Here is a 25,545-nt window from a genome sequence, read left to right on the forward strand (position 1 = left end):
ATATTCATTCATTGAACAAGCACGTATTAAGTGCCTATTACGTGCCAGGCAGTGTGTTAGACCTGGAGATACATACATGAGAGGGAAATAGTCCCTGCTCTCAGGAAGTTTATATTTGATTTAAGAAAAGAGCATGTACACAGGTAAGCACACAAGGTTTACAAAGTAAATTAAAGTCATTTGTGATTGAGGAGGTCACTGACAACTGGGGAAGGAGCTCAAGAAAGGCCTCTTGTAGGAAGGCATGATGCTTGCAAATAAGTTAATGTGTTCCTCTTCCCAAGCAATATAGCGGCAATTTAGAGTCTTCTAGAGACAATGTCTTAACCCAAATGAATGGAGTAATGATGACTTTCTCATCTTGTGACAGGCCAGTAGGGAAAATAAAATCAGCTATTTCAGGCCTTTGCTTGGAATCAGGAGATACAGAATCCTCCTCGCTCTTCTCTGTCTCCTCTCTCACCACTGAGAGCAGTTCCATGCACCTAGAGTGTTCCTCTTCTTGCACCAGATCAAACTGGCCTTAAATAGCCCTCTCTTAAGGATTCTGCTTTGCCCGCATTTTTCCCTGCTGTGTATCTTGGCAGATGGCACCCACTACATTTCTCTCACGCACACAGATTTCTCCTTGAAAACAGGGGTGTATATTTATCGAACACACAGAATTGAAATATACACTGATTACTTTGGGGACATTTTAGCTCAAAAACAAATATGCTCATCTACCAGATAACTAACTTCTCTGCAGGGGGAAAGCTAGCTTTGCTACGAATCCTAACAGTCATTTTCACAAGCATGGAGGCAGAAAGGAAATGGAAGGGGATTATAAGTTCCCAGGGGCACTACTGGGCTGTTCTTGAAGTTTGGGGCACGTATCTGAGAAGCCTATAGTCTGACACAGGACTGTGGCATTCTGCAAATAAAGTCTAGGGGGAAAAACTCAAAAAAATCAACTCCTGGACAAGGACAAAAAGCCTCTAGCTCCAAAAACCAAACCAAAACCCTCCTCTCTATCAGGAAGAGCTCAACTGAGCCTCATTCTGTTTGCCCATCTTTATATCCCTTTGAGGCTGCCGGCAAAAGGTCATACATTAACTCATGACCCTGGATATTTCTGCTCCTTTTTCAGGGAAGAGGGCAGTGGACTTCTAGAAAACTCCTGCCCCATGTCCCCAGAAAACTCTTTCTCTTATCCAGTCACACTTCCCCAAAAGACCCCTCTGGGACCTGGCCCTGATTTCCATTCAACACCCTATGGATTTTCCACTAGCTGGATGAGCATAAGAAGGCATTATTCATGCTATATTTTCAATTGGCTCTCAAGGTGAAGGTGGTCAACCCTTGATGGTACCAAATCTTTGCTCCCCACTTCCCCAGACACTGGGAAGAAAATATCCTGGATCTGTCTTGCTATTTCTCTGACATTCTCAAGAGTTTCCCCTTTTTCTCAGATCCCTATTCTATATTTCGATCTGACATAACTAAAAAAAAATACCCAATATGGCCCTACCTGAGAGAGGGAAATAGACTATATGAGCTGCTCATGTCCCTTTTCAGGCTAGGACTAGTTACTGCTCCAGCCACCATGACACTGTCCTTCACTGTCCTTCATAGAGGCAAGAGATACCCTCTCTCTACTTCACACTTTCCTTTTGGCTAGATAGTAGAAAGAAATAAAGAATCACAGTCTTGCTCCTCCAGAAATGAGAAACCACTCTTCATATATGGGAAACAAAGTCTCCAATTAAAAAAACAACAAAAAGAAGATGATTTAACCTTTGTCGTATTCCAGCCAGGGAGAAAATCTATTGTCACACAATCACCGAGGCCATTGTACTGATCGTCAAGAATGGAACACTTGGGGTGGGTGGGGGAATAAAATTCCCCACAGCTAATCTATGATAGAATTGGTCAATGTAGGGTGAAGCTTTAGCGATATTGTTCCATGCACTGTCGGATGTAAATATTCTGCTCTTCATTGTGTAAGCAATCAAAGGGAGGCTTTTATAGACAGGGGAGCCTGAATGGTTATAATATCTACTCCAAGGAGCTCGTAGGGGAAATCAGAGAATATTGTGTTTTCCAAAGCTTCCTTTAGCAGCCTGTCTTTAATCTTTTGCGTCGGTCCAGTAAGTTGTATGCTGGCCACATCACAAAGGCCTGCACTTTAAATGTTGTCCTTGACATTATTAAAAAGCACAGAATAGGGAATTAGGCTGGAGGTTTAAAAAAAAGTCACTCCCAAGATTGTGCCATCCAGCCGTCTCCTGGCAGGCATCATCTTCCTATGCCTTTCCTGTCTCCACCGGGTACTGAATTTGCTTAGGTTCAGCAAGGTGAAAGAGCCTGGGAGACAGGCACTGATTTTTCATGGCATAGGTCCCACAGGAAGAGACAGGTCAAAGTGGTCCAATTGTTAAGAGTTCATTAAGTAAAGAACAGCAAGCATCGGAGAGTGACTTTTAAAAATGATCGACTCTTATTTATAATGACGTTCCAGCCATTAATTTCCAAGGAAGAAAGCCCCAAAGCCGAAGCAGGTTCATTAGAAATTTGACATTAGTAATTTAATTAAATTGGGTCTTTGCGTCTTGTTGCAGAAAATGAAACGTTAGTTCTATACCGATTCTCAGCTCATTTACCCCGATTCTCTCCCTCCCCTCACCTTGGGCTCCTTATCTTCTGGAATTAATACTGCTCCACCTGCCCACCTTGGGCCAAACTCTTCAGAAAGGGTTAGGCAAAGAGAGAATGGAAGGTGATTCATGTGAAAGGCAGAGAGAGATAGCACCTGTGGGGAGGTGGAGTCATGTCTGGGTCTGAAATGAGGAGTTGGGAATGAAGATCTCTGGCTTTAGAAGCAGCCCTCTTTCTGTAAACAGCATACTCCGCCAGGCTCCCTGGACATCCACAGAGAGCTTTGTCCCTCCATCAGAGGCTCCACAGACCCAACAGATGCACTGAGCATCTATAGTAAGCTTTGTACCTCATAGGATCGTAGAAGTAGAGTTGGGAGGTATCTTAGGGGCCACTTAATTTAAGCCCTTTCTTTTATAGATGAGGAAAATGAACCTCTGGAAGGGGAAGGGATTTGCTCAGAGTCACAGAAAGGATAGGGACATCTCGAATCCCAGTGGCCCAAGTTTCCATCTGGACATGTAGATCCAGCCTTGCATATGAGGGAAGAGAGATCCTCCTGTAACTGTGATCTGCAATGGCTCCTCGGGAGCCTGGTCTAAGTAAGACGCAGCTGGGCAGGCAGTGCAATGGACAGAGCTCTAGACCTGGAATCAGCAAGACCTGACTTCAGATCTGGCCTCAGACACTTATGGGTTGTGTTACCCTGGGCCTCTCCATGGTTCAGCTATTGCCCCTTTAAAATGGGGGTAATAATAGCCCCTACCTCCCAGAGTTATGAGGATAAAATTAGTTAATATTTATAAAGTACTTTACAAACTTTAAGGCTCCATATAAATGCTATCTGTTGTTGTTGTAGTTGTTGGGATTCACCTATCCCCCTCCCCCTTCCTCGGAAATTCCTGCCAAGTCCGGTTCCTTAGCAGCCTGCTGAAGGTGCTGGCCCTGTCTGAGACAGGTTTAGGCATTTAAGCATCAGGAAGATGTCATCCATCAGAACTGCTTAGTTTACACGGTTAATTGAAAACAATTACAACTGGGGACTGAACAGCTCCCTATTAATAAACACCCCCTCCCAGGTAACATAATGTCATATATGCATTAAAATTCACAAACTTACAACCTAGACAGCGAGACCCAGAGAGTAGATTTGGAGGCAAATCCCTGATGTTGTGATCTGTGTCCAAAACTCTGACACTGGAGTGTTTGGGATACAGCAGAGCTCCGGGCCAGAAACTTGTATATCGTACTTGAGGCCCTACTAAACCAAAGGTGGGCAACTAGGTGGTACAATGGATAGGGTGCCAGGCCTGAAGTCAAGAAGACTCATCTTCATGAGTTCAAATCTGGCCTCGGACACTTACTAGCTGTGTGGGCAAGTCACTTACTCCTGTTTGACTCAGTTTCCTCATCTGAAAAATAAATTGGAGAAGAAAATGGCAAACCACTCTAGTATCTCTGCCAAGAAAACCCCAAATAGAGGCACAAAAAGTAGGACGTGACTTAAAAATGACTGAACGACAAAATCAAAGGTGTTCTACTCTTTTAGAGTGTTGCTTTAACAAACAAAGGATGCAGAAGTGGGAGAGACCTTATTATCTTAAAAGTGATTATTGCAAGGACCGTGTAATGTGAGTGTGTAAAACTGGAAATTTGGGAGTGGGCAGGTAGTTGTAGGGCCTTACAATGAGGCAAGACTGCCTCAGGGCACCTCAGCCCCAGATGAGCAGCTCCTAGTAAAAGGTATGAGCTGTCTTTCTGTAGGGACAACCATGCAACTTGCTGAGCTTTTCTTTCATTCAGTCCCAAGGGCTTCATCAGGCCTTGGGCTTTGAAACTGGTGTCTAAGGAGACAAGAACAAGATGTGTACACTCGTGAAAAGATGAATGATAATGCATGGCACTGGGAATGGCTGTCCAGTGACTGAGTGCTCTGAAGTTCAGAGGGGGGAAGAGCCATTACGGGTGGAGCAACCAAGGCCCAAGACTTGGACTTGAAGGTTGGGCAGAATTTGGATAAACAGAGAAGATGGTAAATGAATTCCAGCCAAGCATAAATGGCTAAGTTTTGTTGGAGCTAAGAGACCTACAGATTAGTTGAAGAAAGGAAATTTGGAAAAGTAGGTGGAGGCTAGGTGGTAGAGGGCCCTGAATGCTGCCTTATGTAGTTTGGATTTTTGCCTTTAGGCAATGGGAAGTCTTTCAATATTTTGTTGCTTGTGTGGAGAGAGTGTCTTTAGTGAGGAGTCTTTCTGACAAGGTAAGAGGAAAGAGAAAGGATGAGAGGCTTTGGCTAGTGACTAAGTATGGTATGTATCTTTCTTTGTCTTAACAGTTCTCCCCAGTCACACATGTGGGAACCCAGGAAGACTCCCCAATGGCATCCAACAGGGCACAACTTTCAACCTGGGAGATAAGGTCCGCTACAGCTGCAACACTGGCTTCTTTCTGGAGGGACATGCGGTGCTCACCTGCCATGCCAGCTCTGAGAATAGTGCCACGTGGGACTTTCCTTTGCCCACCTGCCGAGGTAAGTATTTATCTGAATATCCTTTGTGTATGGGATCAAAAGCAATCCCTAACTCTCCCTTTTGCCTCATTTAACCCTCTCAGCTTTGAGAAGGGATAGGGTGAGAGGGGCTAGGTCCAATGGCACCTCTTATGATGGGGAAAAACATATATACACCTCTACACACATACGAAGAAGACAAAACACATTGCTCGAAAATTCCCAAGGGCTCTCAACTGCCTCTAGATAAGATGCAAACACCTTAGGCTGGCATTTTGAGGTTCTCCACACTCTCCAGCTTAACTTTTCCAGCTGTATTGCTTCCATCCATAAATGCTGCTTTCACTCTGAACTGAGCTGTCAGCTGTTCTCCGAGCTTGGCATTGCATCTCCTGTTTCCATACATTTTCAGGTCATCTCCTGTTCCTGGGATGAATTCCATCCTCATCCAAAACTTTCAGAATCTTCCTTTCATCAAACTGTCAAACAAGCATGTATTAAGCACCTACTATGTGTTGGGCACTTTACTGGGCACTAGGAATACAAATATAAAGAAGCAAGTGAGCCCTGTTCTTTAATGCTCAATTTAGTAATTGTCACTTCCTTTATAAAACCTTCTTTGATATCTGCAGTTGTCATTGTTCTCCCCTCCTTCATCTTCTTTTATTCTCTTATCTCTGTGTATGTTATATTCCACCTGCAGGTGGAGAATAAGTTCTTCAGAGCTGGGATTGTTTTAGTCTGGCTTTGGTAGCCCCAGAGTCTAGCATGGGATCATAGATTTAATGAAACAGTTGAGTGCCAGAGAAGCTGAATGATTCACTGAAGATTATACACATGATAAGCAGCAGAGCTGGGGTTCTAATCCAGGTCTTCTGACTCCAAATCCAGGGCTCTTTATGCTGTACCAAGCTGCCTCTTAATAAGTATTGACCTTAATAAATTTAGCACATGTTTGCCTAATTGAATTGTTGGATCAACTTAAAGCAATTGTATCTATTAGTGCAAATGAATATAATGCAAAAAGATTACAGCGCAAACATCAGTGTGGAGAGCCCCCAAATAAGGGAGTGGTCAAGTCTCCAGGGATGCAGGGAGGCTTTTTGGAAAAGGGATGTGTTGAGCAGAATTTTGAAGGAGAGGAGTAAATATGGATTCTTGAAGAAGGCATTCCTACCTTTGCGAGAAAAATTAGGGCTTTTAATGTGACAAATATTGTGATGTTCCTGCTCAATTATGTGGAATATTAATTTGACTATGGGCACCTGGGGGCAGGAGTTCTAGGGTTTCTATTTTGTTTTGGGAAAGGAGTCATCAAAAACCTTTAGAAAACAACTTGGCAGAGTTTTGACCAGCCTTCATGGCTGTGTCAAAGAGACCCACTCTCTTCCACCCCTGGGGACATCAGATTCAAAGGCCTGAAACATAGCCAGATGGGAGACTCTGAGTCCAATCAGTCATCATATGTAGCCACAAGGAAGCAAATAAACCAAGCCTTAGAACAAAGGGAAAAGGTGAAAGCAAATGCAACCTGGGTAACAACCCTGGAGAATCTAAAGTAAAATGTTGACGGTCCATCACTGCCAACACCAATAAGATGGAAGAGTTTTGTTGATATGTGCCATTGTGATGGGTGTAGTCATCTTGATATCTCAAAGGTGACATGGCTTATGTCTCAAAAAATGAGGAATATAAGGAATTCAGAGAAACATAGGCAGAGTAAAGTAAACAAAACCAGGAAAACAATATATACAATGACTAAAATAATATAAAGGAAATGAACAAAAAACAAAGATAGATGACATTGATAATTAATCTTGGCCCTAGAGAAAGCATGATGAAATAAATGCATTATCCTCCTTCCTTTGCTGAGATAGGGGAACTATGGGTATGCAATGTTGCAGACTCTGTCAGATTTGATCTCTGTGCCAGTTGGTTTTACTTAAACCTTTGTTGTTATTGTTACAAGGGAAGGAGGAGTAGTTATGTTGGGAAGTGATTCCTGTCCAAGTAACCTTGGCTCAGGTTTATGAGGAAGGTTTGTAAGATATGGCCCACATTATTAGTGATCCTGCAGTTAGAAGGCTAGTTATGAAATGACTCATGCTTTTGCCCTGAGTTAGAAGGGAACAGGCTGGGGTTTGAACTTCCAGCTCTGCTCTAGGAAAGACCCTCTCTCCTGTGTGGTTCCCTCCTTCCCCTACAGCCTCATGCCTCAAACAAAGAGACACCTGGCAACATAAGAACAGGCTCAGCCACAGGTGTTTATGAGAAGTAATATTAAACCTGGTGAGTGTACTTTTAACAGAATGAATTTTTTAAAAACACAATTGAGCAGAAGGCTAGGGTGGGTTAGGGCCTGACTATTTTCTCAGTGCTCCTGCTATAGGACAGAGCTCCTGCAATACAAACACACAGTCATACCTCCCAGCTTGTCCATAGAAGTCATCTCTCATGAACTAAAGAATGGAATTGCAGATGGGGCAGGCACTGGCTGCTGCCATGGTCATGTCACTGCCATGTAATAACTGCCACCTATCCCTTCTTTCTCTCTTCTCCAGAGTCACAAAACTCCCAGAGTCCTGGGAAACCTACTCCCTTCTGATGGAGAGCTGATTTCACATTAGTTTCTCCTTTTCCCAAACTGGGAAGAACTACAAATCTGAGGTTTTGTGGCTAGCTTACCCCTTATAGAGGTTGGTAGATGCAGAAACAAGACCTCAATAAAACTTTTTTTTTTTAAAGAAATGTCTAGAATCCTGTTATCCTCCCTGCAGAGCCTTATGGGGTCAGTAGAGAGAGCTTGGTCTTTGAGAAAGGAGGCCTAGCTGGTTCTAATAATCACTTATCTGTCTACGATCTTAGAGCTGGCAATAGTCACGAAGAGCAAAGGGAGTGACAGAAGGGACTTCAGAGAAAATTAGAAGACGGAGCTGTCCACATGTGGCTGGTCATAAAGGTAGTGCATTGGATAGAATGCTGGACCTGGAGTGAGGAAAACCCAAGTTGAAATCTGGTCTCAGATACTTACTGTGTGACCCTAAGCAAGTCACTTAACCTCTGCCTCAGTTTCCTCATCTGTAAAATGGGGATAAGTAAAGCACCTAATGACCATTCCTTGAGTAATTATGAGGATCAAATAAGATGATAATTATAAAGTGATTAGCTCACATAATAGGCACTAAATAAGTGGTTGCTGTTGTTGTTAGGGCCAAATGAAATAAAAATTGCAAAGCACTTAGTACAGTGCCTGGAACATAGTAAGCCCTACATAATGTTAATTGTAATTATTCCTCATCATTAATTATACCCTTACAGAGCAGCTAAGTTTGGTTACAAGTTAAAATAACTCATCTGAACCCAACACCCCATTACTTAACTCAGTGCTGAATTACTACAGCCAAGCTCTGAATTTTACTTCTCTCTACTCCCCTTACACTCTCTTTCAATCCTCATCTTGATCTTACTATAGATCCTGCCCGTGCCTCTACCTTTTCAGTTCTATAAGCTTGGTTCCCAGTTACTGACTGTAGTTTATTACAATTGGGTTTCTGCCCCTCCCCCAACCTATAGTGGCCTTTCCCAACTGCCACACCTCCTTCCCAAGCTCCCTGCTCTCTGTTCCTCAAGTCCACAAGAAATCTGCCAGTACTATGGAATCAAAGTCCATGACAGGTCCCAACCCAAGCTCTGCTTGGGGATGTAGCCAGGCAAACAGTAGATCACCCTGCTAAACGGGCATGGAAAGAACTAGGAAGGCTTAGTGCCACAAGCCAGTTATCTGAGCATCCATGAGAATTCCCAATACTTGTCTAAGGTCCTGGTAAAGTATTTAATGAGTTCTAGCTAAAGTTTAAAAGGCAGCCGATGTTTAGGAAGTTCAGGCTAATGGAATCAGCATCTCAGAGCTAGAAGGGCACTCTGAAGTCGTATAGTCTAATACCTGCTTGACATGCAAGCTCCCTCTTCAACATCACCGACAAGTGGTTTTTCAACTTCTGCTAGAACTCTAGTAATTAGGAAGAGATTAGCTACCAAGGAAATGTAGCTCTAATTGTGAGAAAGTTCTTCCTTATTCATCCAAAAGCTGACTCTTTATAACTTCTGCCCCCTTCTAAATTCCAAATGCCACAGACATTTATTAAGCAACAGCTATAAAAATAACTCAAAGAAGGAAATGGCAAACCACTCCAGGATCTTTGCCATGAAAACTCCATGGACAGGATTGGCATGCTGTGGTCCACAGGGTCGCAAAGAGTTGGACATAACTAAACGACACCAACAACATAACAATAGCTGAGATTTTCATAGCACTGTAAGTTTTAGGAAACACTGTGCATACCTCACCTCATTTGAGCCTTGCAACAACCCTGTAAAATGAGGGATGTTATTATCCCCATTTCGTTGACAAATAAATTTGGTCTCAGGAAGGTTAAGTGATTTGCTCAGGGTCACACAGCTAAGAAGTATCCAAGATGGAAGTTAAACTTAGTTCATCTTGGCTCAAAATTCCATAGTCTATCCATACTACCAGAGGCCCTGTGATTAGGTGCTGGGTGTACAGAATAAAAAACTAAATATTCCCTGCCCTCAGGGAACATATATTCTACTGGGTGATAAGATGTTTACACAAAGAAGTAAATACATATTAATTTCTGCAGAGTAGGGCGAGAGCCCTGAGAACTGGGGAATCAGGAGAAATCTCCTGTTGAATTTATTCAATTATTCAATTGCCAAGCATTTATTAAGTGCCTCCTATACACTAAGCACTGGGATCTGGAGAAACAAAGACAGAAATGAGACAGTCCATTACCCTCAAGAAACTTGCCTCCTATCAGGGGAGACACTTGTGTGCAGAAGGGTCATCTTTCATTTGTGTCAGTTGTATCCAGTTCTTTGTGGCTCCATTTGGAATTTTCTTGGCAAAGACGCTTGAGTGGTTTGCAACCTCCTTCTCCTGTTCATTTTACACATAAGGAAACTGAGGGAAAAAGGGTTAAGTGACTTGCCCAGGGTCACACAGCTGGTAAGTGTCTGAGGCTGGGTTTAAACTCAGGTCTTCCTCCCTCCAGTCCAGCTGCTCTGTCCACTGTACCACCTGGTTGTTGTTCGGCCTTGTCCCATTCTTGATGAAACTTATTTGAGGCTTTCTTGGTAAAGATACTAGAATATTGGCAATCTCCTTCTCCAGATCTTTTTATAGATGAGGAAACTGAGGTAAACAGGGTTAAGTGACTTGCCCAGGGTCACACAGCTAGTAAGAGTCTGGAGACAAATTTGAACTCAGGAAGATGAGTCTTTCAGAAGTCAGTATTCTATCCACTGTACCACTTAGTTGCCCGTGTATAAGTGTATGCAAATATATACAAAGTAAACACAAGGTGATTTGGAAGGGGTGCAGCAGGAGGAAAGGGTCCTTTCAAAGGCACAGAGGCAAGAGATATAATGTCATGATTAGAGAACACAAAATAGATCAGTCTGGCTGAAATGTAAGAGTGTGGGGAGAGGCTCCATAATAATTATAAAGCACTTAGTCTGGAAAGAGATGTTAGGACAACCTTATGGAGCCACTGTTCCTAACCACTTTCATTTTCATGCTGAAGATCCTTTGATTCAACTGATCCTCATACGGCATGGTCCCCAGGCCTTTCTCTCTTCTGGGTTCTCTAATATAGATACTCTTCTGAAAACGTGGCACTCAGAACAGAATACAGTATTACAGCTTTAGTCTGACAGGGCCAGATCACACGCTTCTCATTCTTTCAGGAGATCAGGCTGCTGTGGGGCTGAGCCGAGAGAATAGATGTGGGTATCCTTGCTTGCCTGGGCAGGTTCACTCTCCACAGCAATACACGCGACACTTTGAGATTTCTCAAGGAAGGATGGGGAGGGCATTAAGAAGTAGGCAGAAGGCTGTGGTATGTTGTATACATCATTGAGGTGGTTAGAAGCTGCCAGAGCAGAAGAAGCAACATAGGAGAAGCAATGTTTGTGATGAGTATGCCTTGCCATAGGAAGTGTGGTATGTGAGTGTGGGTGGCTCAGAGCCTTCGGTCCTGGGAGGTTTGTCTTGGAGCTCTTGCTCCTCTATTAAAAGTTTGGTTGGAGTGTGGGGTGGGGAGAGGTGTACAGGTGTACAGCTTGTGTCCTTATCAACTATTCCTGATTCCCAGACTCGAACAGCAGTGTGGAGCAAGGACTGACAAGGCCTGTAAGATCAGATTCTAGTTTGTGGGCAGCTGGGCTTCCTTCCAGCTTTCTGTCCCTGAAGGCAAGTGCCCCAGGGGACACCGAGACATCTAGAAGTTTCCATCCATTATGCTTCTGCTAATGCAGCAGAAGATTAAATTAACTTTTTAGTCTACTGCATCGTGTTATTGACTCATATGGAGTTTGTATACACTAAAACCCACAAAAACTTTTTACATGTTGTCTGCTCATGCCTCTCCCATCCTATTCTTTTTGCATCTTAAAAAAAATCTCAGGTTTACTTCTATTATATTTAGTCTTATTAGATTTGACTCATCATTCTACCCTGTTGAGAGCTTTTTGGATTCCAGTCCTCTCATCTAGCTTGTTAACTCTACCTCCCAGCTTTGAGTCATCCTCAAACTTGGGGAGTATATTATCTATCGATCCCTTCATGTAAGCCACTGATACAAATGTTAAACTGACCAGACAAGATTCAGAAGGGACAAAATATTTGTCTTCATGTATTTGGAGGGCTGTAATTTGGGAGAGTGATTAGACTTGTTTTGCTTAGCTTCAGAGGACTGAACTATGGTAGGAGCAATGGATAGAAGAGAAGAAGCTTTCAGTTCCATGTTAAGAGAGAATTTTCTAATAATCAGAGCCATTTAAAAGTCAGAGGAACTGCTTGGAGAGACAATGAGTTCCCTATCAGTGGAGTTCTTTGTGTGGAAGCTGTTCATGTACACAACATTGTACATCCTAGCTACCAAAGAAGTCTTTTATTCGATTTAACCTGGGATGTTATACCAATAAGAAGTAGTATCAATAAGTGTACTCAGAGTATTTCTTTCTATCATAGCAGATATGCTATTATGCTCCCTTTGCCCCAGCTTGTGCCCTTACTGGAAGATTACATCCTAGATGCCTACTTTCCTTACTGATTGAGCAACTCAAAGATTGAAGCATTGGGAAAAGAGACCATATGTAGATTTACAGATTGAAAGCTGGGACATTGATGAGCATCCAATCTCACCTTTCATTTTATAGTTGAGAAAGCCAAGGCCCAGGGAGATTCTATAATGTGCCCAAGGTCACATACAGCTGAAAAGTAGCAGAGTCAGGATTCAAACCCAGGCCCACTGACCCTCAATCCAGTGTTCATGCCACTATACTGTACTGAGGCAGGCAAGTTGTCGATTCCTCCAACACGTCCTGTATCTGACTCACAACATGGCCTCCAAGCCTCTACTCCTGACCCAGCATGAAGGGTTACTTCAAGAGTGTCCTCATAGAAATTCATGGGCCACTGGCTACATAGGCAACTAGATGGACTGACATTCCCTGGAATGAGCATTACCATTGGACCTTCCCATAGGCGTACTAATTCATGGTCGGTGGAACTATGAATTGATCTAACCATTCTGAAAAGAAAGTCACTAAACTGTTAATATCATTTGATTCAGCAATTTCATTATTAGGCCTACATCCCAAAGAGACCAAAGAAGTAGGAAAAAGATTCATAAGTAGCAAAGAAGTGGAAATGGTACCCATCAGTTGGAGAATGGCTGAACAAGTTGTGGTGAATATAATGGAATATTATTGTATCTTAAGAAATGATGAAAGGGACAGATTCAGACAAACTTGGGATGATTTGTGTAAACTGATACAGAGTAAGCGAAGTGAGCAGAACTTGAATTGTACCCATGCTAGCTAGCTCCGTTAATGAGAAATAAAAAAATATAATGTTGTTATGCTGTAATATTATAAAAAAAAAACAATTAAGAAAAGCTTAAGCAACACTATGACCAACAAACTATCCATCTCCTGGGAGTGAAATGATCAATTCAAAGTATATAATGAAACAGAAATTTTTCAGACATAGTTCAGAAATTTGTTTTGCTTATTTATATTTGATCTGAGGATTTTGAATTTCTCTCAGTTTTGAGGAGTTTGGCAGGGAGGTAGAGGGGAAGGAGGAATCTAGCAATAGACTTACCAAAATGGAAAGAAAAAAGTCATAAACAGGGGTCAACAAAGTACAAGAACAGAAGTAAGAGTAATAGGAAACACAGACAAGCAGGACAGTTTTGAAAGTAACATGTCGCATGTGTTGTATACTTAGAGAAATAAGCTATATGTCATGGTGCAGATTCCCAGTCGCATATACAATCCTCCTTTTTGATCTTCTGTGTATAGGAAAAAGCTCACCTAATTTGGTGTTTGTTAAATTCAGAATAATAAAATAGAAACCATGCCCCTTTTCCTTCCTCTTCAGGACCAATAAGAACGCTCTTTCCCTGCCTACATGAGTACTCTCTTCGTCAGGGAGCTACATCTGATGGTGGGCATGCTTTGCTGCTAGGGTAGGGAGTTAGCTTGGAGCAGCTTCTCGTTAATGGAGCTAGCTTGCACTGGTCAGTAGTCAGTGACTGATGATGCTTGGCTCTCAGAATATATCTGAGACAATGCTTAATCTGAGACCACCTTAATTAAAAGAAAGGAAGAATAATGAAGGAGGCTAATGGGGGAAAAATGAAAACAAAGTCAACATCATAAGCAAGTCATGTATGGGCCCCTTAAAAGCTTCACCCAGAAAACATTTCTGAAACCTAACTATGGACTGGAACCCTATCCCTAATCTAATCCTATTCCATTCCCTCTTTTGGACTCTGCCTCCGTGTAAAAAGCCCCTAATGTTTGAGCCATGCTCTATCCCAGGTGACTAATGTCCACATTATCCAGAGGGTGGGCTGAGGATCTCAGTATTCTATTTGATGCCAGGGTAGCTAATGCCAAAGTTAACTGCAGTAATGAGCCGGTATTGGGAGACTTTCTGGCAAGCAGCATGACAGAAGCATGGTCCCTCATTGTTGCTAACCCAGAAATCTCTTCTTATAAGGAGTTGACATTTACAAGCCTCCCGTTTGTCTAGTGGAGGTTCAGAACCCCACTGCTGATCTCAAAGGTTCTGTTTGTGGTGAAGCTTGTTCACATCTGAATGAGACAAGCAATGGGTGTCTGAGATGTCAGACTTCACAACCTCACACTGTCTGTACACTACACACTACCTGGAGTAAAAATACAGATGTAGTTGTGAAGTCAGAACAGGATTTCACACCAGGTGAGGCAAAGGAAAGCAACCTCTAACTCCCCCTACCAATTTCCTCTGCAAATGTTGTTCTAATATTGTGGAAAGTATGTTGTATGTGGAGTAGGAGGACACGCTTTGAGACCCTGGCTGTTTCACATAGTACCTGTCCTTGGCAGGTCGTTTGACCTCTCTGGGCCTCAGTTTTCCCATCTGCAAAATGAGAGAATAGGGCTGGATAACTTCTGAGGCTTCTCCAGATTTAAAGCTATAATCCTGTATCCTGTGGGATAGTCAGGCTGAGCATGTGGGATGAAGTCAGGCTAAGCAGAAAAAGCTATCACAGGATCACAGTTACAACTAGAGGGGACCTCCACATAAAGAAAAGAGACCAACAGAAAAGAAATGACTGACACAGGGTCACAAAGATAACGAGTGGCTGAGGTGGGATTGGATTGCAAATCTAAATCCAACGCTCTCCCCATGTTTCCTTGTTTCTCCAAAGCTTTCCTGTATGCTCATTTTGGTACTTAAGACATTTAGATGGATCTCTGATCTCCTCAAGGTGATTGCTTCTTCCCCCAGCGCAGAATTCCATGACTTCTCATCCTGAACAACTTTTACTCATGTCTTTCTATAAATACTCTACAGAGCGTCAACCCAGCTTACCAGAGGCCTTCCTCTGGTTCTTTTAGTATCCAGCATACTAAAAAGTAGGCTATACTTGGAGTCAGGAGAGATCTGGGTTCAAATCTCTTCTGTGACACTTACTGGAACTTATTAGCATTCTCTCTGGCCATGGCAAAACGTTCTCCCTCCTCAACTCCATCTACTGGCCTCATCAGCTTCCTTTAAGTCTGAACTAAACCCTATCCTTTACCAATCCTTCTTAACTCTAGTGTCTTCCCTCTCTTAATTATTTCCTACTTACAGTTTCCTTTGTAAATTTTTGTTTGCATGCTGTGTCCTATATTAAATTGTAAGCTCCTTAAGAGCAAGGACTGTCTTTTGCCTCTTTTTGTATCCCCAATGCTTAGCACAGTGCCTGGCACATAGGTGCTTAATAAATGTTAATTGATTGATTGATTGATTGACTATTGCCCTTTGAGTTATTTGTGACATTGATTCTTCTTAGATCCTCCTATTCTATGACTTGCACCTATAATTTCCAAAATTCAGGAACATTGTTAATGGTATACAACTTCACAAATGCCTTTTAACCAAAGCCCATCTTCCAAATCTGAGTCCAGATTGTTATCCAGCTGTAGCACTTATTTAAGACATTCATATATATAGACTAACTTGACAGGCTAGTTTTCCAGTTGCATGGCTTAGTCTGGGCAACACTCATTTTTTATCCACTTTGTTTTTCACGTGTAAATGGGTAAACCAATCTCTGCAGAATTAGAGTGGTATTCTCTGAGGACAGAATTCCCGGGCTTGATATATGTTATCTCCAATGAGAAGATGACACTTTCAGAACCTCCTCATCAATAAAGAGTTCTTCATAGAATCAGAGAATTGAAAAGGACCTCAGAACCTATCTAGTCTTACCCATATCCAAACAAGAATTCCCTTGCAACATATACAACAATTGGTCAACCAGCCTTTATCTGAGAGCTTCCAGGGAGAGAGAAACACTAATATCCAAAGGAAGTCTGTTTCATTTTTGGTACTTAAGACACATAAGACACTTCAGTGTTAGGCAGTTTTTTCTCTATATATTCTACAAATTGCTCCTTGTTCTGCCCCCCCACCCAGGGCCGAACAGAACTAACATGATCCCTCTTCTGCATTACTGTCTTTCAAATACTTGAAGACAACTATCTCTTCCCCTCAAGTCTTTTCTTCTTGGGGCTAAATTCCTTCAGCTGATCATCACATGACACGTTCTGCATTCCCTTATCTTTGACAATTGGCTTCCTCTGTATATTCTCCTGCTTATAAATATCCTTCCTAAAATTTGGCACCCAGAACTGAACACAATACTCCAGCTGAGGTCTGACTAGCACAGAGGGCAGCAGAATCATCTCTTCCTGTGTTCAAGATTCTTTGCATCTCTTAATGTGCCCCAAGATCATAAAAGTATTTCTAGCTGCCGTACTATGCTGCTGACTCAAACTGAATTTGCATCATGGAGCAGCTAGGTGTCATAGTGGGTAGAGTACCAGCCCTGGAGAGAGGCAAACTTATCTTCCTGAATTTAAATCCAGCCTCAGATACTTACTAGCTGTGTGACCCTGGGCAAGTCATTTAACCATATTTGCCTCAATTTCCTCATCTGTAAAATTAGCTGGAGACTGAAATTCCAAATTGCTCTAGCATCTTTGCCGAAAAAAACGAGGTCACGAAGAGTCAAACACAACTAGAAAAAATGACTCAATAACAAAAATTCCCAGATCTTTTCAGATGAACTGTTCCCCATCTTATACTTGTGAAGTTGATTTTTTTTTAATCGAAGTACAAGAAAAATTTAAGATTTATCCTTATTAGGTTTCTTTTTACTACTTTTGGCCCATGTCCTAACCTCCGTCAAAGTCTTTTAGAATGTGAGTTTCATCATCCAGTGCATTAGCTATTCCATCTAGCTTTTAGTCCTTTCCCATTTGATCCAGATATCCAAGACACTGATAAAAGTACTCACTCAACAGCATGGAGCCAAAGCTCGCTGGGAGCCCTCCACGAGAGACTTCCTTCCATGCTGGCCTCGAAACATTGATGACGATGCTTTGTGTCTAGTTCTAAATTCATCTAGCTATACTGTTGGCTAGTCTTCATCTCTCCCACCTTGTCTAGGGGCAGCTAGATGGCACAGTGGATAGAGCACTGGGCCTGGAGTCAGGAATCCATGAGTTCAAATCCAGCCTCAAGATATTTACTTAGCTGTGTGACGCTGGGCAAATCATATAAGCTGTGTTTGCTTCAGTTTCTTCAGTAATAATAGTACCCATCTCCCAAGGCTGCTGTTATGATCAAATGAGAGATAATATTTGTGAGATGCTTAGCATAGTCCTGAAAAATGTCAGTCATTTTTCAGTCATGTCTGACTCTTCATGACCCCCTTTGTGGTTTTCTTAGCAAAGACACTGGAGCGGTTTGCCATTTCCTTCTCCAGCTTTTTTTAAAGATGAAGAAACTGAGGCAAACAGGGTAAAGTGACTTGTCCAGGGTCACACAGCTAGTAAGTGTCTGAGGCCAGATTTGAACTCAGGAAGATGAGTCTTTCTGACTCCAGGCCTAGCACTCCATCCACTGTTGCCTCCTGATAAAGAAATAGCAAGTGCTTAATAAATGTGTGTTTCCTTTGTCCTTACTTCTAAAAGAATACCATGAAAGATTTCATTATGTACTTTATTAAAATGTTGGTAAACTATAAGTGCAGCTGTGGACAGAGTGCCAGGCCTGGAATCAGGAAGACTTGAGTTACTTAACCCTGTTTGCCTCAGTTTTCACATCCATAAAATGAGCTGGAAAAGGAAATGGCAAATCACTCCAGTGTCTTTGCCAAGAAAACCCCAAATGGGGTCTCAAAGAGTCGGACAAGACTGAAAATGACCTAACAACAAAAATCTCCTAAGGTTGTTGTGATGATCAAATGGAATAACATTTGTAAAGTGAAGTGCTTAGCATAGTGCCTGATAAATAGCAAGTGCTTCTTTACTGTTTCCTTTCTTCTAGAAGAACTCCGTGAAAGACTTCTTTACATAGTTTATTAAAATGTTAATAAACCACGCTTACAGATTTTTTTCCCAACATACCAGTAAACCTGTCAAAAAAAAAAAGAAATAAGATTAGTCTGGTATGAAGTGATTTAATGAAAACACACTGGCTTCCTTTTCTAGTTGCTCATGAGCCATCCTTTTAATTATGTCTTCTAAGATATTCTTCCATGAATTCAAAGTTGGCAGGCCTGTGGTTTGAGGACTTTACTTTACTTTCTTCCCTCTTTGGAAAATCAGGTCATTTTGCCCTTCTCTAGTCCTATAGTACCTGTTTGACCTTTCAGAGATGACTGACAGTTGTTCAGGAATTCTTTGTCCTAGTTCTTTCAGAAACCTACCATTCAGTTTATGAGCCTCATGACTCCCAACCCACCTTTGCAGGCTTACTATATATTATTCCTCTTAATGACTCTAAAAAACACACTTCCTTTCTCAAATCCATACCTTTCTTTACACAGGCTGTCCACCAAGACTAGAGTACACATTTCCCTTTTTTCTCCTTCTTGGAATCCCTATTTCCTTTAGTCCTCAATCACGAGGCCTTTCCTGATCCCTCAGACACTAGGGCCCCCTAGAAACATTACTTTACAATTATTTTGTATCTATCCTGTGCATACTTAGGCTATCTTCCCTGATAGAATGTAAACTCCTTGAGGGCAGGAACTGTTCCATTTTTCTCTTTATATCCTCAGCAGCTAGTACAGTGCCTAGAACAGAATAGTCACTTAATTAATGCATGGTGGTGGATGGATTGACTAGTGTGAACTTCTCAAGGGCATCTAGGTACTTTCTTACTATCTAGCAGATTATTTTGCATTTCAAGTTTCTATTACTCACTTATTTCCTTTCTCTCCTTCCTTCTGTTTGGAAATTTGTTTGGATTCTATTTGGAATTCTTCATGACACTGATGAACACCCTAGGTGAACATATGTCGCCTTGTTTTTTGCTTCCCTTGATATCGGTACTCAGCGGATTGTGGAACAATGTTATCTCCATAGTCACATCTGTCATACAATCTCGTGTAATTTAATATATGTAAAGGAGAGATTTTACAAAGAGTCTTCAAAGATGCATTTTCTGCTATTGGTTTTTAGAAATCAATAACTATTAGATGCATCAATATTTTATATTTTCCATGCCTTTAAATCAATTACACAACCAGAAAAAATGTGATCTGCTACAGATAATTATTGGAAAATCTGACACATTCCCTTCCCATGTTTTCATCAAACATACCTTCCATGCATGCATAGACCTTTCTCAAAATGTTTTATGGGATTAGAAAGTAAATATATTGGCTAGTAGTTGCTGATGGTTTCTTTGTTACCTTTTAGAGGTGGGTAGTTATCGTATCAGGGATCTTTTCCATTTTTTTGGAATCCTTCTATCTTTGAGACATTTTGGAATTCATTTCGTGAGTTTCTTTAAAAATGCTGACACTCCCATCATGGATTTTCTCTTTGTCTATGATCAAGGCCATCTTGCCCTTTCCAGCTCAGTCTTCTTTGGTGCCGTTGCTGTTTGCTGACATAACACATCAGGAGATGGTCCAACCTAAGGGAGGCGATGTGACATAGTGTTTAGAGTGCTGGCCTTGGAGTTTAAGAGGCCTAGGTTCAGCTCCCACTTCAATACTAGCTCTGTGGCCCTGGGCATCCCAACCTCATTGAGTCTCAGGTTTATCATCTATAAAATGAGAAAAATAAAGTGCCTACATCACAGAGTTCTTGAGAGGCTCAAATGAATGTTTTGCAAAATTTACCGCATTACATAAATGCTAATCATTATTATTATTATTATTATCAGTCATGATAACAAATCAAAGTAGAAATAGAGGGAAGTCTATTTCAAGTTTGTTGTTCTTCCAACTCCATTCAATAAATTCAATTCAATAAACATTTATTAAGAACTCGCTATGTGCTAAGGGGATACAAATAAGAAAAAGAAAGAAAGTCCCTGCCCTCAAGAAGCTTATATATAACGGCATCATCTACAGATGTTTACAGGATGAGCTGCCTAGTCACGTGTTATGCCAAGGTCTTCTCAAGATTTTCTCCATACCTGCTTTTTTGCTCTTTTGTCAGATGACACTGCCCCAAATCTTCATTCTTGCACCTCTGTAATAATTTGCAAATGAGTGTATCTAAACTGGTGTTCACCTTGGCCATCATATCTGTCTCCTTGGCAAAAGGAGTAAGTGTTTGCTGGTTCACGTGAGTTCTGCCATCATTTGGCCTCCCTGTGGTGCCGACTACTTCGCATCAGTTAAAATCTTCTACGGAATGTTAATAGTGAAAGTCAGTGGCTTTGTTATTTTTTCTTTTCTCATTTTTCAGAGTTGACAGCTTCTTTTAAAAGGTCAGGTCAAAGCTGCTATAATCACACGTGACATCTTCTCATCTTTATCTTTTCTCCTCACTTGGTATTGATTTTGACCTGCTCTAACTGGTCTGTGCTCTGATTGAGTGGAGCCAATTTTGAAATGGCTGCTGCATTTGGAAACAGCCATTTACTGTCTTTTAAGTAAGTAAGATAGAGTCAATTTCATTTTTCATATTTTGACATGGCCAAAGAATCCACCATCTAGTGCCCAGCTTACTAATGATTTGTTTTTCCACATCTGATGGTCCTTGGACAGCAAATTCATCCTGTCCCCAGGACTATATTTGAAGGCTTTCCAGTTTGGTAGGACCTGCCTGACCTAGCACTCCACTGGTCCAGCTTTTGAGAACCCAGGGTCAGCTTGACACAATAAGGTATGTGTATGACTAAGCAGATGACTCTCTTTTTGGAGAAAGTATTTTAAGACTTTTGACCTTTTTCCTTATTTGCTTTTGAAACATATTGCCCAACAAAGTTTCCTCCATCCTCCACAGTACTTGCCTTGACAATGAAGTCACAGAACACCAAGGTATATGTTGACTTAATTTGAGTGATCTTGACACTTGTTTTGCATGATTTCTCTATCCTTCTTTGTTTTCTGTAATAAATGATAGAACATTAGCTTTGTGCTAATGGCCGTGCATAAACTAGCTAGCACTTATATACCACTTTAAAACTTACAACGCACTATACATATGTTATCTCATTTGATCCTTACAGCAGCCCAGTGAGATAGGTCCTATTATTAATCTGCATTTTATAGATGATGAAACTAAGGCTTAGAGAGATCTAGTGACTTTGCCCAGAGTCATATAGGAAGTATATGTCGGAGGCAGGATTCAAACTCAGGTCTTCCTAACTCTAAATCCAGTGCTCTGTTCATTGCTAACACCAGGCTAGATAGTTCACACTGAAAGGCTGTATAGTAGAGGGTTTACAGTGTCATCTGGATAGAGGTGAATGTTTGACAGCAGAAACCAGGCCCTGACCAATCCCAAGAAGCAACTTGTGATAACAGCACCACGAAGGAAAAAAATCATGAATTTGGCAACACTGGAGCACTTTCATCATAAGTGCCTCTGTTGCTTTCCATGGTGGGAAAGTGTGGGGATGCTATTTCTAGCGTATCTCTTTCCAGTCCAACAACTGGAGTAAGGTGTTAGAGTTCTACAGATCTTTTATTTCAATGAACAAAATTTATGATCCCATGAGGAATGATGCCTAAGATCACAAGGTGAGCTCTCTGATCCAAATAGTATTTAATTCATTCGTTTACCCACTTATTCAATTTAATTCAACTAGATAGACTTTTACTGAGCACCTGCAACATGCAAGGCTTTGTGCTTGGTACTTCAGGAGGTACAAATATGGATGGATAGATTGATACATGGACGCATGGAAGCATGGTAGTCAATCAGTTGTTCAATAAACATTTATTGAGCTATGTATCAGGTACCATGCTCAGTATTGGAGGAGATACAAGGAAAAACAAAAGACAGTCCTATTCCTCAAGGAACTTACAGTCTACTAGAGGAAGACAGTATACAAGAAGAAACAGAAAAACACAGGGGTTGGAGGGAGGCTTGAGAACATGATGGAGAAGTCCAGAGGAGTTCAGCCAGGTTGGAAATGAAGAGATTCCTGACCTTGGCTCTGTTCTGAAATGGAGGTTCTGAGATGAGAAATCTCTGTCTTCCAGTCAGTAGGAAGGAAGGACCCCAGGGACAGTGGGTATCTGCTGAAGTATGAGTTACAGGGCTGATGTGATCTTGTAGGATAAAAAAGTTCCTGGGGCATGATAGAGAAATCTAGAAATACAGTTTGGAAGAGATAGATGATAGATAGATAGATAGATAGATAGATAGATAGATAGACTACAGACAGATAGATAGATAGATAGACTACAGACAGATAGACTACAGACAGACAGATAGATAGATAGATAGACAGACAGACAAAGACATAGGTAGACAGATATAGACAGACATAGGTAGATGGATAGATGGATAGATAGATAGATGGATGGATGGATAGACTCAGAGAGAGAGAGACAGAGAGAGCATTTTTAGGTACTTGCTACATGCCAGGAAGCCACAATCTAGTTAGATATGGGCTAAATGTACCTGAAACATGGATCAAAGTTAAATTACAGGGGAAAAATATCACATGAGACACCATCATACAATTGGCAGCAATTATTAAATGTGCAATGCAGACCCGAAGCACTGAGAACATGAATATAAGAACAAAGTAAGATGGACCCTACCCTTAAGGAGCTTATATTCTAATGGAGAAAGAGAACATATCAAAGGGAATTGCACTTCCTCAAATGGAAGTTTTGGGTACCAGTAGGTGGTTTGTCCTTCATTTTGAAAAGGACCAATGGCATCACAGGTGATTCTTGACTGGAACCTGAATTGGATTTAAGTGAGGCAGAGTGAGGGGGCCAGCCACAAGGGTGGAGACATCTCCATGGTGAGGGAGGCCCACAAATGTGGATACAGCTCTGACCTCAAAGAGTTCCTAATCCACTAGAGATAATAGGTACAGATAGCCCTTTATGCAAATTAGAATCATGGAGTGACAAAGTTTGAAGAGACTTTAGTGATGATCTAGAATCATTCTCTTCCCTCTCCAAAAAGGAAGAGGAGGAAGAGGATGAGAACAGGAATTAGAATTTGTATAGTGCTTTAAGGTTTCCAATGCACTTTCCAACTATTATTTTATCCTCATGACAACTTTGGGAGATAGCTGCTATTATCATCTCAATTTTACAGTTGAGGAAAATGAAGAAAACAAGTTAAGTGACTCGTCCAGGGTCACATAGCTAGTAAGTTTCCAAATTCAGATTGGAACTCAGGTCTTCCTGACTCCGGATCCAGAGCTCTATTCACTGAACCACCTAGCTGCTTCTTCTCTATTCTTGATATGGATGTTTCTGCCTTCAACTGTGACCTCCAGACTCATCTCTCCAACTGCTCATATGACATCTTCACCTCTATGTCTCACTACCCCATCAAAATGCTCCTTCTTCTGCCTTCACTACTTCTGTTAGTGGCATGACCCCTCCATCCAGTCTACCTCATTCCAAACCTTACTCCCTCTCTTTACCCTAACATCTGAGCAATCAATCCATGAACCGGCATTTACTGAGTACTTAATGTGTGCCAGGATACTGGCCATGCGCTGGCCATACAAAAACAAAAGTCAAAAGGCCCCATGCCCTCAAGGAGCTTACCTCCAATGAGTCCCTAAATACTATCCTTTCTCCACAGTATCCTTTATGTCCATCTCATCTTCTCCATATGATCCACAGTAAAACTCAGGACTAGTCCTTACGACCTGGCTGATGATAATATTTTCCTAACTGGCTTCTCTGCTTGTCCATTCCAGTCAAGCCTGCACGTGCTCCCAAAACCATCTTCCTAAGGCATAACTCTGATCATATCCTGCCCCTCCTCAGAAATCATCAATTTCTCTACGTCATGTACCAGAAAAAATTCCATCTTATCCAAGGCCATATATGATCTTTCCTGTCTTGTCTACCACGGTTCCCTTATAGGTACTCTGTACTTCAGCCAAAATGGACTAATCACCAGCTCCACGTATTTCCCAGGGTCCCCCGCATTTGTCACTTTGAACATCATGTTTCCTTTTTTGACAACATCTTTCCATTCTTTCTGCCTATTGGAATCCTTCAAGGTCCAACTCAAATGTCACATCCTCTATGAAGCCTCACTGATGTTCTCAGGGGGAAATTGAGTTCTCCCTCTTTTGAGCTCAGAACACTTTGTGCTTCTCTCAAACCTTATCAGGTCCAACTTGGGGTCTTAAGAGTAAGCATTTATGTGACATTTTATGATTTGCAAAGCTCTTTCCATAGGTATCCCATTGGATCTTCACAACAACACGTGATATAGCAGGTGGTGTTATTACCCCTATTTTATGTATGACTAAACCAAGACTGAGGGAGGTTAAGTGACTTGCCTAGGGTCACAGCTAGTAAGTGTCTGAGGTAGGATTTGAACTCAGAGCTCCCTGGCTCCAAATCCAACATTCTACTCACTGTGTCCCCTAGCTACCTCTATAGAGAGTTGTATGCGTCATCTCCATTATTAGACTATAAGCACCTTGAGTTCATAGGCTATGTTTTATTCATCTTTGTGTCTCCTCCAGCCCCACCCCCCGCTTCAGAGGCTAGCAGAGTAGGGGCTTAGTAAATATTGAGTGCTTGAGTTTACTGGAGAGATTACTCTGTCAGTGTGTTTAGGCTGGATTGCAGAGGGGAGAGGCTGGAACAAAGGAGATCAATGGAGAGGTTATTAACATAGACTGGGTGAGAGGTATTGAGGACCTCAGATGGACCTCAGTGGTAGTGGGAGAGGAGAGGAGGAGACTGATTCAAGAGATAGTCCGTGGGCAGAATCGACAGGATTGATTGTTTGTAGGACATGAGAGACAAAAAGGAATCAAAGATGACTTGAAAATTACTGGTCTGGCTGACTGGGAGTGCAGTAGTTTCTGGTGTTCGTGTCACCAAGGACACAAAGGGACATAACACTCCATCAGAGCTGAAAGTAGGGAAGGGCATGGCTTTGTCCCACAGGACCGGTATTTCTGGGGTGCACTTCTTCACCATGGCTAAAGTCCATCCTGCTCACTTTACTGTATGCCACATCTCTTGAGTGACCCCCTCCCTCTCCATCCCCCAGAATCCCATCACTGTGGCACCTTTCCTAGAACTCACTTGGCCATGCTCCCCCTGTCCAACACCTGCTGTCTCTACAATTCTGCCTCCTTCAGAAGGCTGGAAGATCAGGGATAATCAGCCATGCCACGGGGAGAGGGGAAAGGTGCTACAACTGACTCTGAGTCAGATTATCTTGTTTCTCAGACCACCAGCAAATGACTTTGTTTCAGGTACAAGAAGTCATAGCTACAACTCTGCACACAGTCCCTGACCTCCTGAACCTACAGTCTAGTTAGAGATATGGGCTAAATGTACCTGAAACAT

The 25,545-nt window shown here is 41.8% G+C and overlaps 1 protein-coding gene across 1 annotated transcript in view; it reads left to right on the top strand.

Annotated features, from left to right (window-relative positions):
- The window catches only part of CSMD2 (CUB and Sushi multiple domains 2), an 842,922-nt gene that overhangs the window by 197,424 nt on the left and 619,953 nt on the right, over window positions 1–25,545 (top strand). The window contains exon 3 of the mRNA XM_036743760.1: window positions 4,973–5,167. Within this exon, the coding sequence (XP_036599655.1) occupies window positions 4,973–5,167 (195 nt within the window). The remainder of the gene's footprint in view (window positions 1–4,972; window positions 5,168–25,545) is intronic.

This window comes from Trichosurus vulpecula, chromosome 2 (assembly GCF_011100635.1).
Source record: "Trichosurus vulpecula isolate mTriVul1 chromosome 2, mTriVul1.pri, whole genome shotgun sequence".
In the NCBI taxonomy this organism is placed as follows: Eukaryota; Metazoa; Chordata; class Mammalia; order Diprotodontia; family Phalangeridae; genus Trichosurus; species Trichosurus vulpecula.